Source organism: Balaenoptera ricei, chromosome 18 (genome assembly GCF_028023285.1).
Source record: "Balaenoptera ricei isolate mBalRic1 chromosome 18, mBalRic1.hap2, whole genome shotgun sequence".
NCBI lineage: Eukaryota > Metazoa > Chordata > Mammalia > Artiodactyla > Balaenopteridae > Balaenoptera > Balaenoptera ricei.
The window spans coordinates 69517688-69534316 of record NC_082656.1 but is presented as its reverse complement, the minus strand read 5'-3'; the positions used below and the strand labels follow the sequence as shown (position 1 = coordinate 69534316).

Sequence of the window (16629 nt, the reverse complement as noted above, 5' to 3'; positions counted from 1 at the left end):
AGGCCTCCTACTTCTAGGGATCTGTGAGTGTAAAAACTTCTTCCTTCATGACAACGTTTCATGTCTGTGTGTCTTACCATCCCTGATTAAAACAAAGTCCAGGTACATTTAAAAACACATACTAGTCTATTTCATGTAATAGGATTCTTTCCCTTGATCTTCCTACAAACTTGAAGTATGGAACTAGACATCATCATCATCTTATAGATAAGAAAGGGAAACAAAGTGAATTTAAGTGACTTATCCAAGTGCACACAAGAAATTAATGGCAGAGCTAGGACTTAAACACAGGTTTTGGGCTAGTACAGAACGCTGAACATTTCCCCAAAAGCTCTATAGACCACCCTACAAAGTTATAAATACGTTCTCCTGTGAGTCTCAGTCACTTTGTCTGTAAAATGGGGATTATACCATCTTTTGGATAAATATGATAATATATGTGAAAGCACTTTGTAAAATGCAAATATGATTCAAATCAATATATTAAACTGTCTGTCACAAAATTTTTCCCAGTTCTTAGGGCCAGGAATATTTGAGTAAACTTTGTCTGTTTTTGACTGCCCAGCATACAAACACACCTTAGTTCTGGTGAAGCTCTATCTCCCACCATGGAGCCCGAAATAGGCCTTTTCTCCTCATTTCCGGCAGATGCAACATATGACTGACAAAATGAAGAGGTCCACGTCTGTGGTGAGAACCTGACTTCCAGATGCAGTGTGGTCTTGCCTTATAAGGTACAGTAAATCCTAACCTGTAGGATAAGCATAAACTGTAGTCTAATGAGCACAGTAGCCTTCACTTTGTTATAAATATGACATAAGACATGCAACAAGGGATCAGAGACATCCTTCTATTAGGTTTTGGATTCCAGGAAGCAACTACTGCAGTCCTGGCTGGAAACAAATAGATGGAGCAGACGTAACGGTCACCTTCCTACCACTGAGATGTGAGCCCTCCAGGCATTGAAATCTGTATTCATAGGAATGACTGCTGTCCTTTATGGTGTGTGTCTCGCCTATGTTATCTCGTTTCATCACCATTTAACAAGTAAGAAAACTGAAGCACAGGGAGATTAAGACCCCTTAGTTAGTAAATGGTGAGTCCATCAGACTCAAAGTCTAGACTCAAAGTTTCAGACTCTAAGCAGAATTTCTCACCCTTTTATGTGCATGGGGGACACCTGGAGATGTTGTTAAAGTGCAGATTCTGATTCTATGGGTCTGTGGTGGGGCCTGAGAATCTGCATGTTTAGCAAGCTCCCAAGTGATATAGACACTGCTGGTCTGAGGACCACACTTCAAGAAGCAAGGCTCTAAATCGTTCTTGAAAAGTGCACTTGAAGCACTTTGAAAAGTGCTTCTTGAATCTCATCATAAAAAACACTCATGGCTCTTCAACTAAGCACTTCCTTAGGGCTTCTCCCTTTGCCAGAGCTTGGTGACATGAGAGAAGAGTCCCTATGCATCTATTAAATGCTATGATTTAAATCAGTGAATGATTTCTTCTTCCATTTGTTCAATCCACAAATTTTATTGAGAGCCTGCCAGGAGCCAGCCATAATGATGGGTGCTGAGGATACCAGGATAAGTAAGGTAAGGTCCTGGCCTCTAAGAGAGGAGCTATTGATGGACACAGGCTGTCCTGAAAACCTCTGAACACCCTGCAGCAGACTGACTTAGGACGGAGTCCACTTGTGGGCTGCCTTGGCTCTGGCACCATCCTCACCGCCACAAGGTGTGGGCATGTTTCAGCACGTGGGTCCAGTTCTCTTGGCACAGAGACAGTTTTCTGGTGGCTCCTCCTGTCCAGAGTCTACTGCGAAAATACAATTCACCTACCTTGGGTCATTGATTGTGTCAGTAAACATAAAACTATGCCATTTTTTTTGTTGGGATGAGAACACACTGAATGTTCCTTACACTTCTTTTGGAGTGAGAACTGCCAAAGACAGAACTTGAGTTTTTCTACATGCTTTTAGATAACTTTACATGCATTTGGAACACAACAAGAAAATAAATCTGAATTAAAGTTAACCTTAGGTTTATTTAACAAAATTAAGTGTCAGAAAGCAATCAGAATTTTAGGAAATGGACACCTGTCTTGAGATTAAAGGTAAATGCCTTCTAAGGCTGCAGAGATCTATCAAATGTGTTATTTTGAAAATATTTTTGAAACATCTTAATTATTCAAGTCAATTTTCCCTCACTGAGGCTGTAATTAGTTTTCATTTATTATTACAGTTGTTTGAAATTTAAATTTACTACTGTTATTTAGTCATAGACTAAGGCACACATTTCAACTAGGAAGAAATCTAAAGTTATGACATCAGATGATTCCCACCTGTTCCCTATGTGAGAATAAGCACCCACAGAAACCTCTTTTCTTTAGCAAATGCCATTCCTTTCCCCTATCTTTATGGCCTGGCTGGTAAGGGGATGGGGAGAGAGGTGAACGATAGGCAGGTGAGGAGAGGTCCACACTCCTCCAGGCAGCTGGCATCCTGTGACCACCAGCTTCCAGAGTAGTATTTACCTTCATTCCACTGAAACCCTGAACCTTTACTAGTGTCATATGGTCGTTTGAGATCATTCAGACCTATCTCCACTCAGATGCAGATAAGATTCTATACTGTCAGGATCCAGGAAGCCAGCAAGATAATAGATAAGTGGAGAAAAAGAAGGACAATTCTCAGGAGAGATAACATTAGAGGAGCCTATTACAGTCATCATTCTTCAGTGAACTTCTATGGCGAAATGGTGAAGGATTGTAAAGCTCTTGAGTGAACTTCAAGTTGAAACAGACTTTAAGAGACTCCTGGCATCCAGCTCTTTCAATATACGGAGGAAGAAAGTTATGAATGAGGCACAGAGAGTTTCATTACCAAAGTCAAGGTCTTAAGACTAGTTAATAAAAAAGTCAGAACTTGAAGCTCCATCTGCTGAATTACAATCCAGTCATCTTCCTTTTTGTTGCCTGAGTATCCATCCTAAATCACGCCAGCCTTCGTCCAGGAATACAATTTTGCCCTCATCACAAACTATCTGTCTCCTCATTATTTTGTTCATTCAGTCATTTTGCAAATATGTATCCAGAGCCCACTGTGTGCCTGGAGCATGAGGAGAACATCACAGACCAGGTCCCTGCCCTCAAGGCGACCATGATTCAGCTTTACTGTCTCCTTGGAGCAATGATCTCCCAGCCTTCCCCGTCAGAAATTACTGCTGCTCTCCCTGTGAGAGATGCTTTGCTTTCACAGTTAAAACTCTCTACTAACATCGAGAAGAGAGAAAAACAAAACACAACAAAACAAGAGACACGGCCTAGAGTGGATATTGCATCTAAAGACAGTGAATTGCTTTTGAAATGGAGTCAAGAAGTTTTCAGTCCACAATGAGGATTGAATTACAAGTGTCCCTATGGTGTTGTCCTGAAATTGATTCCACAGAGCTATAGTTGAAGGGGGCCTGTGCTTTTCACAACTGGAAATGCCCCTTGTCCAAAGAGATGCTGGCTTACATCAAATCTTTTAAGGTTGTAGTAACTACTAATGTAAATGAGTTCCTAAAAAAACTGTAGCTCTACTGGGTCATCTAAGAGGGTTAGTTAGCAACAAGAAGGTATGACTTTGACAGTGAAGTTATGTAACCAGCAAGGAAAAAAACAATCTAGCAGTTTAAAAAGATTTTCTGTTTTTCTTTCTTAGAGGAGGCTTAATGTGGCCTAAGTCTAAGAAGATTTGTCTCAAATTGAGAATGTAGGCTTAAATCAATTTATTATTTTAAAACACACTATAACCATTTTCATTCCTCTTTGGCCTCTGAGTTTTTTTCTCAATTTGGAATTATTGTGATGATTGAGAGCCTATTGGCGTAGAAAGCGTCCCAACACCCCACTGTTGTGTTTTCAAATAAGAATAAAGGAAAAGCAACCAGCCTCGTCAGCAATGACTCCGTGTGAATGAGGACATCCAAACTGGTGAGTGTCCATTTTCTTGGAAATATAAATCAGTGTTCCTGATGTTGAATATAGATTTCTGTAGTAACCTGTATCTTTGATAAAGATTTTGATTCAGGACGAAGGAAGTAGAAAGATTATGTTAAATGAATTTTACAAATTCTAATTGAAGCATTGTCAGTGGACAAGGTTTTCCAAATTACCTCTCGTGTGCAGGGTACACAGCAGACATAGAATACATTATTTTTACTGTTGAGAAACAAAATCAAGAGGATAAAGTTTTAAGGTGGAAGGTTATTTGGACCACTATCAACACTGTTCATTAATTAGCCCACTTTGGAGCTAAGGTTGAACGCCTATTTTTCACAATAACTCGGTTTCATTAAGGAATAGAGAATGAAGGGTAATAACACCATACATATATATAAATATATATATATATTTATAGAATGAACCCAGTAGAGAACAAAGAAATACACTTAGCCACATGACATAACTTCTACCTGCTGCCTCAAGGTGGGAATGGGCCAAGAGGTCTGTGGAATGACAACCGTGTCCCCATAATACTCTTCTCTTTTACAGTTTTCCCTGAACCTAGGGAAACCTTCCGTAGTAGAAGGAGAATTTTGAAATATCCTAAAATAAGTTTAGAAGCTGGGACTGAAGAGAGACTAGCACTGATTCCTCTAATGGGTGCTCAGGAAAGTCCATGTTACTTGGAGGCCTAACTGAGGTGTCCAAGCTTGAACATTTCCCTTGATTGTCATTAGACTCTCCTGGATTTAACTAAATATCCTCTCTTCATCCTTTGGCACGCACTGTGGACTAATGACGTGAATACTTGACACAAAATCCCATAAAATATTATGCTTTAGTAACTTCCTAGTTAAAATTTGATTTCATTTTCTTTATTGGGGCCAAGGTACAGTGTTGCCATTTTATTGTGAAAAGTCTATATATTATAAAATACCAGGGGCAATTTTTAATATAATAAACCCACAACCTGCGGCTGATTTGTAAACATAATCAAATAGGCAGAAAGCAGGGGCAGGTAGTGATTCTTATAATGACATACAAGCAAATAGCAAATAATTGTTGCCCTGGAGGTATCCCGTCATATGAAAATGCCTTTTTTTGAAGTATAGTTGATTTAAATATTATATTGGTTTCAGGTGTACAATATAGTGATTTGATATTCTTATAGATTATACTGAAAATGCCCTTACATTTTTTTCCCTCTTTAAAATACACAGTTTCTAATAGTTTCTAATATGCCTAACGTTGAAAGCTTGTCTACATACATATTTTTGATAAAACCTACTAACAAAAAGTTCATGGGCATTTTATTTCTCTTAACTACTTTTTAAAATTTTCTTGCTCTGCTGTATTATCACTAAACGTGATTTTTTTAAAAATATGGAAACCCCTCTAAAAACCCCTACATCTCTCAACACTATCCATCTTCTCATATGTTTCTATCACTGTGAATATACATATGAATATACACACGTATGTGTATGGATTTCATGCTAGAATGGCCTGAGGAAGTACAGGGACTTAGGATAACATATGATCAGGACTTCCCTGGAGGTCCAGTGGTTAAGACTCTGTGCTCCCACTGCAGGGGGCATGGGTTCCACCCTGGTCAGGAAACTAAGACCCCGCGTGCCGCGCAGTGAGGCCAAAAAAACAAAGCAGTACAACGTATGATCTACTGACGGCGTGTGTTTACCATATGTATATATATGGTGTCCTCCATGACACAAGGCAAATCAAAACCTGTTTTAAAACAAGCCAGTCACTTCTGCCCTTTGGAGTCTATTATTCGCATTACGTATTTCTAAAAGATCCATGCAGTTATTTGCCGTACAAAAGACATGATTTAGTTCTTTCAGCCAGCATTCATACACCCCGTCCCTCCTAGGCAAATCTTAGCACTTGGATTAAGTACTCAGTTAACAGCCAACTGTATACGGACCCTTCAGCACAGTGAGGGGAAAAGTGACATTTTACTTCCACCCCAAACAAAGCTATTATATTTACCTTCTACTTTGAAGATAGTAAAGTGCGGTCGGCAATGGAAAGAACCCAACGCGGTACCTGCGCAGTTCATCCACAGACCCTGGTAAACCCAAGTGGCCGTTATCACCGAGGATGCTCGGGTAGTTACTTTCCACTCATTGGACGCGGTGGCAGCGACGAGAGCGCCAAAGCCCCCGACGCCAAACACCAGAGCCGAGATCTGTGCCCTGAACATGTCGCTCAGGCGTCTCCAGGGACACTGTCCAGACAGATCGCTGCGGTGGTCTAGGTATGCAGCGGACACAATCCGCTTGGACCAGTGTTGCAGCAAGTTAATGCGGGTAGGTGACAGTACTTCATGCTCAGGTGGCCTGAGGAAGTACCGGAATTTAGGATAAAGTCTGATTTACCGATGGCATTTTAAAGGTAATCTAAGATGATCCTTCTAACTTCCTACACGGATATTTACTAAAAGTTTGTAGACGGATTCTAAAGGTTTTGAGTTCGCATATTTTTTTCCTGCCACATAGTTAATGTTTAATTTTCTGTTAGCCTGAAGCTTAATGAACCATGCAGGGACCAGATATTACAAAGTACAAATTATACAGTAACAGTTAAGGTTTATTTGACCCATTGCTTTAGTCTTGCGTGCTTCTGAATCTTATATAAATAGAATCATAGTGCAGCTTCCTTCTGTAACCAATTTTTTTCACACATTATGTTTGTGAAATTCATCTATGTTCAGCAATGTAGCTATGGTTCATTAATTATTACAGCAGAATATAGTATTTCATTAAATGAATTTTGCTGGGTTACACAATCATTTCGACTCAGTACTTTGAAGATATAATTCCATTTTTATTTGGCTTCCACTGTTGTTTTTGAGAAATCAAGAGTCTGATTTGTCATTTCTTTGTAGGTTAATCTGTATTTTCTCTTTGGCTGGTTTTAAGATTATCTTTGTCTTTGGTTTTGGCAGTTTCACTAATTTTCTAAGTGTGGATTTAAAAAAAAATCTTATTTGGGATTTACTGAACTTTTTGAAACTGATGATTCATTGCTTTCATCAATTCTGGAGAACCATTAGTCCCTTCCTTCTCCAGATATCACCTCTGTCCCTATCCTTGCTTTATCTTCTTCTGTGACTCTGATAAGCTCTATTTTTTTAGTTGGTCCTATGTCTCAAAATCTCTTTAACATTATCTACTTCTTTATTGCTCCATGATGAATTCTGGGAACCTTTTCAGACATATGTTCTAATTTTTAAAATTTTTCTTCAACTATATATAATCTGCCGTTAACCCATCCAGAGTTTCTAATTTCTATTACTCTCCTTTTTAAAATAATTCTGGAAGTACCATTTTATTCTTTTTCAAATCTGCCTGTTTATTTTTTCTAATCTCTTGTTCTTTAGTCATAATTCAAAGGTCATATTTTATTTTATTTTATTTTATTTTTATTTTTATTTTTAAAATTTTTTAAAATTTATTTATTTTTAACATCTTTATTGGAGTATAATTGCTCTACAATGGTGTGTTAGTTTCTGCTTTATAACAAAGTGAATCAGCTATACATATACATATATCCCCATATCTCTTCCCTCTTGCGTCTCCCTCCCTCCTACCCTCCCTATCCCACCCTTCTAGGTGGTCACAAAGCACTGAGCTGATCTCCCTGTGCTATGTGGCTGCTTTCCACTAGCTATTGATTTTACATTTGGTAGTGTATATATGTCTATGCCACTCTCTCACTTCATCCCAGCTTACCCTTCCCCCTCCCCGTGTCCTCAAGTCCATTCTCTACATCTGTGTCTTTATTCCTGTCCTGCCCCTAGGTTTTTCAGAACCATTTTCTTTCTCTCTCTCTTTTTTTTTTTTAGATTCCATATATATGTGTTAGCATACAGTATTTGTTTTTCTCTTTCTGACTTACTTCACTCTGTATGACAGACTCTATGTCCATCCATCTCACTACAAATAACTTAATTTTGTTTCTTTTTTTTTTCTTTTCTTGACTTCTAGACCAATTCTTTTTCGTGTCATTATTTTTTTTTTAACATCTTTATTGGAGTATAATTGCTTTACAATGGTGTGTTAGTTTCTGCTTTATAACAAAGTGAATCAGTTATATATATACATATGTTCCCATATCTCTTCCATCTTTCATCTCCCTCCCTCCCACCCTCCCTATCCCACCCTTCTAGGTGGTCACAAAGCACCGAGCTGATCTCCCTGTGCTATGCGGCTGCCTCCCACTAGCTATCTATTTTATGTCTGGTAGTGTATATATGTCCATGCCACTCTCTCACTTTGTCCCAGCTTACCCTTACCCCTCCCCGTGTCCTCAAGTCCATCCTCTAGTAGGTCTGTGTCTTTATTCCTGTCCTGCCCCTAGGTTCTTCATGACCTTTTTTTTTTTCCTTAGATTCCATACATATGTGTTAGCATACGGCATTTGTTTTTCTCTTTCTGACTGACTTCACTCTGTATGACAGTCTCTAGGTCCATCCACCTCACTACAAATAACTCAATTTCATTTCTTTTTATGGCTGAGTAATATTCCGTTGTATATATGTGCCACATCTTTATTCATTCATCCGATGATGGACACTTAGGTTGCTTCCATGTCCTGGCTATTGTAGATAGAGCTGCAATGAACATTTTGGTACATGACTCTTTTTGAATTATGGTTTGCTCAGGGTATATGCCCAGTAGTGGGATTGCTGGGTCATATGGTAGTTCTATTTTTAGTCTTTTAAGGAACCTCCATACTGTTCTCCATAGCGGCTGTATCAATTTACATTCCCACCAACAGTGCAAGAGGGTTGCCTTTTCTCCACACCCTCTCCAGCACTTATTGTTTGTAGATTTTTTGATGATGGCCATTCTGACTGGTGTGAGGTGGTACGTCATTGTAGTTTTGATTTGCATTTCTCTAATAATTAATGATGTTGAGCATCCTTTCATGTGTTTGTTGGCAATCTGTATATCTTCTTTGGAGAAATGTCTATTTAGGTCTTCTGCCCATTTTTGGATTAGGTTTTTTGTTTTTTTGATATTGAGCTGCATGAGCTGCTTATAAATTTTGGAGATTAATCCTTTGTCAGTTGCTTTGTTTGCAAATATTTTCTCCCATTCTGATGGTTGTCTTTTGGTCTTGTTTATGGTTTCCTTTGCTGTGCAAAAGCTTTTAAGTTTCATTAGGTACCATTTGTTTATTTTTGGTTTTATTTCCATTTCTCTAGGAGCTGGGTCAAAAAGGATCTTGCTGTGATTTATGTCAAAGAGTGTTCTGCCTATGTTTTCCTCTAAGAGTTTTATAGTGTCTGGCCTTACATTTAGGTGTTTAATCCATTTTGAGTTTATTTTTGTGTATGGTGTTAAGGAGTGTTCTAATTTCATTCTTTTACATGTAGCTGTCCAGTTTTCCCAGCACCACTTATTGAAGAGGCTATCTTTTCTCCATGGTATATTCTTGCCTCCTTTATCAAAAATAAGGTGACCATATGTGCATGGGTTTACCTCTGAGCTTTCTATCCTGTTCCATTGATCTATATTTCTGTTTTTGTGCCAGTCCCATACTGTCTTCATTACTGTAGCTTTGTAGTATAGTCTGAAGTCTGGGAGCCTGATTCCTCCAGCTCTGTTTTTCTTTCTCAAGATTGCTTTGGCTATTTGGGGTCTTTTGTGTTTCCATACAAATTGTGAAATTTTTTGTTCTAGTTCTGTGAAAAATGCCATTGGTAGTTTGATAAGGATTGAATCTGTAGATTGCTTTGGGTAGTATAGTCATTTTCACAGCGTTGATTCTTCCAATCCAAGAACATAGTATATCTCTCCATCTGTTTGTATCATCTTTAATTTCTTTCATCAGTGTCTTATAGTTTTCTGCATACAGGTCTTCTGTCTCCTTAGGTAGGTTTATTCCTAGGTATTTTATTGTTTTTGCTGCAGTGGTAAATGGGAGTGTTTCCTTAATTTCTCTTTCAGATTTTTCATCATTAGTGTATAGGAATGCAAGAGACTTCTGAGCACTAATTTTGTATCCTGCTACTTTACCAAATTCATTGATTAGCTCTAGTAGTTTCCTGGTAGCATCTTCAGGATTCTCTATGTATGGTATCATGTCATCTGCAAACAGTGACAGCTTTACTTCTTTTCCAATTTGAATTCCTTTTATTTCTTTTTCTTCTCTGATTGCTGTGGCCAAAACTTCCAAAACTATGTTGAATAATAGTGGTGAGAGTGGGCAACCTTGTCTTGTTCCTGATCTTAGAGGAAATGGTTTCAGTTTTTCACCACTGAGGACGATGTTGGCTGTGGGTTTGTCATATATAGCCTTTATTATGTTGAGGTAAGTTCCCCCTATGCCTACTTTCTGGAGGATTTTTATCATAAATGGGTGTTGAATTTTCTCAAAAGCTTTTTCTGCATCTATTGAGATGATCATATGGTTTTTCTCCTTCAATTTGTTAATGTGGTGTATCACATTGATTGATTTGCGTATATTGAAGAATCCTTGCATTCCTGGGATAAACCGCACTTGATCATGGTGTATGATCCTTTTAATGTCCTGTTGGATTCTGTTTGCTAGTATTTTGTTGAGGATTTTTGCATCTATGCTCATCAGTGATATTGGCCTGTAGTTTTCTTTCTTTGTGACATCTTTGTCTGGTTTTGGTATCAGGGTGATGGTGGCCTTGTAGAATGAGTTTCAGAATGTTCCTCCCTCTGCTATATTTTGGAAGTGTTTGAGAAGGATAGGTGTTAGCTCTTCTCTAAATGTTCGATAGAATTTGCCTGTGAAGCCATCTGGTCCTGGGCTTTTGTTTGCTGGAAGATTTTTAAACCCAGTTTCAATTTCAGTGCTTGTGATTGGTCTGTTTATATTTTCTATTTCTTCCTGGTTCAGTCTCAGAAGGTTGTGCTTTTCTAAGAATTTGTCCACTTCTTCCAGGTTGTCCATTTTATTGGCATATAGTTGCTTGTAGTAATAATCTCTCATGATCATTTGTATTTCTGCAGTGTCAGTTGTTCCTTCTCCTTTTTCATTTCTAATTCTATTGATTTGAGTCTTCTCCCTTTTTTTCTTGATGAGTCTGGCTAATGGTTTATCAATTTTATTTATCTTCTGAAAGAACCAGCTTTTAGTTTTATTGATCTTTGCTATTGTCTTCTTCATTTCTTTTTCATTTATTTCTGATCTGATCTTTATGATTGCTTTCCTTCTGCTAACTTTGGGATTTTTCTGTTCTTCTTTCTCTAATTGCTTTAGGTGCAAGGTTAGGTTGTTTACTTGAGATGTTTCTTGTTTCTTGAGGTAGGATTATTTTGCTATAAACTTCCCTCTTAGAACTGCTTTTGCTGCATCCCATAGGTTTTGGGTCATCGTGTTTTCATTGTCATTTATTTCTAGGTATTTTTTGATTTCCTCTTTGATTTCTTCAGTGATCTCTTGGTTATTAAGTAGTGTATTGTTTAACCTCCATGTGTTTGTACTTTTTACAGATTTTTTCCTGTAATTGATATCTAGTCTCATAGCGTTGTGGTAGGAAAAGATACTTGATACAATTTCAATTTTCTTAAATTTATCAAGGCTTGATTTGTGACCCAAGATATGATCTATCCTGGAGAATGTTCCTTGAGCACTTGAGAAGAAAGTGTATTCTGTTGTTTTTGGATGGAATGTCCTATAAATATCAATTAAGTCCATCTTGTTTAATGTATCATTTAAAGCTTGTGTTTCCTTATTTATTTTCATTTTGGATGATCTGTCCATTGGTGAAAGTGGGGTGTTAAAGTCCCCTACTATGATTGTGTTACTGTTGATTTCCACTTTTATGGCTGTTAGCATTTGCCTTATGTATTGAGGTGCTTCTATGTTTGGTGCATAAATATTTACAGTTGTTATATCTTCTTCTTGGATTGCTCCCTTGATCATTATGTAGTGTCCTTCTTTGTCTCTTGTAATAGTCTTTATTTTAGTCTATTTTGTCTGATATGAGAATTGTTACTCCAGCTTTCTTTTGATTGCCATTTACATGGAATATCTTTTTCCATCCCCTCACTTTCAGTCTGTATGTGTCCCTAGGTCTGAAGTGGGTCTCTTGTAGACAACATATATGGGTCTTGTGTTTGTATCCATTCAGCCAGTCTATGTCTTTTGGTTGGAGCATTTAATCCATTTACATTTAAGGTAATTATTGATATGTATGTTCCTATTACCATTTTCTTAATTGTTTTGGGTCTGTTATTGTAGGTCTTTTCCTTCTCTTGTGTTTCCTGCCTAGAGAAATTCCTTTAGCATTTGTTGTAAAGCTGGTTTGGTGGTGCTGAATTGTCTTAGCTTTTGCTTGTCTGTAAAGGTTTTAATTTCTCTGTCAAATCTGAATGAGATCCTTGCTGGGTAGAGTAATCTTGATTGTAGGTTTTCCCCTTTCATCGTTTTAAATATGTCCTGCCACTCCCTTCTGGCTTGCAGAGTTTCTGCTGATAGATCAGTTGTTAACCTTATGGGGATTCCCTTGTATGTTATTTGTTGTTTTTCCCTTGCTGCTTTTAATATTTTTTCTCTGTATTTAATTTTTGATAGTTTGATTAATATGCATCTTGGTGTGTTTATCCTTGGATTTATCCTGTATGGGACTCTCTGTGCTTCCTGGACTTGATTGACTATTTCCTTTCCCATATTAGGGAAGTTTTCAACTATATAATCTCTTCAAATATTTTCTCAGTCCCTTTCTTTTTCTCTTCTTCTTCTGGGACCCCTATAATTCGAAAGTTTGGTGTGTTTAATGTTGTCCCAGAGGTCTCTGCGACTGTCCTCAATTCTTTTCATTCTTTTTTCTTTATTCTGCTCTGCGGTAGTTATTTCCACTATTTTATTTTCCAGGTCACTTATCCATTCTTCTGCCTCATTTATTCTGCTATTGATTCCTTCTAGAGAATTTTTAATTTCACTTATTGTGTTGTTCATCATTGTTTGTTTGCTCTTCAGTTCTTCTACGTCCTTGTTAAACGTTTCTTGTATTTTCTCCATTTTATTTCCAAGGTTTTGGATCATCTTTACTATCATTACTCTGAATTCTTTTTCAGGTAGACTGCCTATTTCCTCTTCATTTGTTTGGTCTGGTGGGGTTTTGCCTTGCTCCTTCATCTGCTGTGTGTTTCTCTGTCTTCTCATTTTGCTTAACTTACTGTGTTTGGGGTCTCCTTTTTGCAGGCTGTGGGTTTGTAGTTCCTGTTGTTTTTGGTGTCTGCCCCCAGTGGCTAAGGTTGGTTCAGTGGGTTGTGTGGGCTTCCTGGTAGAGGGGACTGGTGCCTGTGTTCTGGTGGATGAGGCTGGATCTTGTCTTTCTGATGGGTAGGACCACGTCCAGTGGTGTGTTTTGGGGTGTCTGTGAACTTATTATGATTTTAGGCAGTCTCTCTGCTAATGGGTGGGGTTGTGTTCCTCTCTTGCTAGTTGTTTGTCATAGGGTATCCAGCACTGGAGCTTGCTGGTCGTTGAGTGGAGCTGGGTCTTAGTGTTGAGATGGAGATCTCTGGGAGAGCTTTTGCTGTTTGATATTACGCGGAGCTGGGAGGTCTCTGGTGGACCAGTGTCCTGAACTTGGCCCTCCCACCTCAGAGGCACAGGCCTGACAGCTGGCTGGAGCACGAAGACCCTGTCAGCCACATGGCTCAGAAGAAAAGGGAGAAAGAAAGAAAGAAAGAAAGAAAGAAAGAAAGAAAGAAAGAAAGAAAGAAAGAAAGAAAGAAAAGGAAGTTATTAAAATAAAAAAATTGTTAAAAATAAGAATTTTTAAGTAATAAAAGAAAGAAAGAAGAGAGCAACCAAACCAAAAAACAAATCCACCAATGATAACAAGTGCTAAAAAGTATAATTAAAAAAAAATAAATGGACAGACAGAACCCTAGGACAAATTGTAAAAGCAAAGCTATGTAGACAAACCCACACAAAGAAGCATACATACACACACTCACAAAAAAAAAAAAAAATATATATATATATATATATATAAAAAGAAAAAGGAACAGAGCAACCAAATCTATAAACAAATCTACCAGTGATAATAAACTCTAAATACTAAACTAAGATAAACATAAAACCAGAAACAAATTAGATGCAGAAAGGAAACCCCAAGTCTACAGTTGCTCCCAAAGCCCACCGCCTCAGTTTTGGGATGCTTTGTTGTCTATTCAGGTATTCCACAGTTGCAGGGTACATCAAGTTGATTGTAGAGATTTAATCCGCTGCTCCTGAGGCTGCTGGGAGAAATTTCCCTTTCTTTTCTTTGTTCGCACAGCTCCTGGGATTCAGCTTTGTATTTGGTCCTGCCTCTTCATGTAGGTCACCTGAGGGCATCTGTTCCCCACGCAGACAGGACTAGGTTAAAGTAACAGCTGATTAGGGGGCTCTGGCTCACTCAAGCCAGGGGAGGGAGGGGTACGGATGCAGGGTGAGCCTGCGGTGGCAGAGGCCAGTGTGACGTTGCAACAGCCTGAGGCGCGCCGTGTGTTCTCCCGGGGAAGTTGTCCCTGGATTGTGGAAGCCTGGCAGTGGCGGGCTGCGCAGGCTCCCGGGAGGGGCGGTGTGGAGAGTGACCTGTGCTCGCACACAGGCTTCTTGGTGGCTGCAGTAGCAGCCTTAGCGTTTCATGCCCATCTCTGGGGTCCGCGCTGATAGCCGCAGCTCGTGCCCATCTCTGGAGCTCATTTAGGCGGTGCTCCAAATCCCCTCTCCTCGTGCACCCCGAAACAATGGTCTCTTGCCTCTTCGGCAGCTGCAGACTTTTTCCCGGACTCCCTCCCAGCTAGCTGTGGCGCACTAGCCCCCTTCAGGCTGTGTTCACGCAGCCAACCCCAGTCCTCTCCCTGGGGTCTGACCTCCGAAGCCTGAGCCTCAGCTCCCAGCCCCCCGCCCACCCCAGCGGGTGAGCAGACAAGCCTCTCGGGCTGGTGAGTGCTGGTCAGCACCGATCCTCTGTGCGGGAATCTCTCCACTCTGCCCTCCGCACCCCTGTGGCTGCGCTCTCCTCGGTGGCTCTGAAGCTTCCCCCGTGCCACCCCCCGTCTCTGCCAGTGAAGGGGCTTCCTAGTGTGTGGAAACTTTTCCTCCTTCACAGCTCCCTCCCTGAGGGGCAGGTCCTGTCCCTATTCTTTCGTCTCTGTTTTTTCTTTTTTCTTTTGCCCTACCCAGGTACGTGGGGGAGTTTCTTGCCTTTTGGGAAGTCTGAGGTCTTCTGCCAGCATTCAGTAGGTGTTCTGTAGGAGTTGTTCCACATGTAGGTGTATTTCTGATGTATTTGTGGGGAGGAAAATGATCTCCACGTCTTACTCCTCCACCATCTTGAAGGTCTCCATATTTTATTTTTTAAGTATTAAAGATGCTTATTTTATATTCTGTATCTCATTATTCTCATATCTGTAGTTTTTGAAGGTTGGATTGATTATGTTTTTTCCTATAATTCCTAAAAGTTTGACTCTCTTACTCATGGTGGCTTAAAACTTGTGATTTGTGATTGTGAGCTCATATTCCTTGCAACTTTATTCATGGAAATGAAAGGGAGGGAAGCAGAGAGGGAGGAAGGAGGGAGGGAAGGAAGGGAGAGGAAAAAGGATGCACACATCTTAACCTGAAAGAGCAATGTACTAAGACTTCATAGGAGGCAAAAATTCTAGGTGGGTCAGGGGAGGGGATACAGACAGTGAGCAAGGTAGGTTGGAGTGTGCCCTCTGCTGGTAGCTGCTGAGTGGTGCAGAGAACACCAAATCCAGATGGAGCCTTAGGCCGCCCTCTTCAGGGCAATGTGCTGACTTGTCTCCCAGGACAAGAAGTTCCTTCTTTTTTGCAGGCAGGTGGCAGTGTGAGGGGAAGATAAGGTAGAAACAGGAAATGCTGGGCCTCTGACAGGAGATTATCATTTGATTGTGGAAAATAGGAATTTAGTCACTTTCCTCCACCCTCCCCAATACCAATAAAAGCTGAAAACTTGGAGCTATTTGTGAATTCGGGGGTGAGGGAATTCACAGGACACAGGACATTCCGTGCTAAAACCTAGACCATCTGGGCAAATCAAAAGGGTTGGTCAGTCTGATCTCAGTATCCTCATTTTTCTGGGAATAAAATACAACAATAGGTGATATTTATTTAGCACTTTTTTCTGTGTTCTACATGTCTTATGTCATAATCTTCACACCAACTTAGGAGGGAATTATTTGTGATATAATAAAATTTATTCGCCTGGAAGAGTTCACAGATTCTGCCCTCTCCCCCCACCAAAGAAAACCCTGTACATGCAGCTCTACTCACAATAGTCCACTGCCATCCCTCTAGTCGAGTGTTCCATGATTTAAACTGGCTATTTTTAATGTTACTGTCTTTGCAAACTTAATTCTCCCCCTTTTTTCTATGATTAATTACAATGGATTCTTCCCTCCGCCCCCATCTGCAATTGTTTTTTGAATTCCAGGAAGCTTTGCAAAAGATCAAAAACATTTAAGATTTGGTGTCTCTTGGTAATTTTGACAGTGAAATAGTGAACAAAATTTGGCTGAATTCTTCCAGAGAAGTCACCTCTTCTTTTTCCCCCCCCAGGGAGAGGTGAACTAGGAAAGTGTTTATGCCCAAAACATTTGCAGACTCGCCCAG

The 16629-nt window shown here is 39.6% G+C and overlaps 1 protein-coding gene and 1 long non-coding RNA gene across 2 annotated transcripts in view; one reads left to right on the top strand and one right to left on the bottom strand.

Moving 5' to 3' along the window:
* The window catches only part of CLDN10 (claudin 10), a 113316-nt gene extending 106895 nt beyond the window's left edge, over positions 1–6421 (bottom strand). The window contains exon 1 of the mRNA XM_059902760.1: positions 5998–6421. Within this exon, the coding sequence (XP_059758743.1) occupies positions 5998–6211 (214 nt within the window). The 5' untranslated portion in view covers positions 6212–6421. The remainder of the gene's footprint in view (positions 1–5997) is intronic.
* Positions 1–6495, top strand: part of LOC132352325 (uncharacterized) — a 40596-nt gene extending 34101 nt beyond the window's left edge. The window contains exons 3-5 of the long non-coding RNA XR_009498673.1: positions 649–734; positions 3913–3975; positions 6012–6495. This is a non-coding gene — a long non-coding RNA (uncharacterized LOC132352325). The remainder of the gene's footprint in view (positions 1–648; positions 735–3912; positions 3976–6011) is intronic.
* Positions 6496–16629: the final 10134 nt, after the last annotated feature.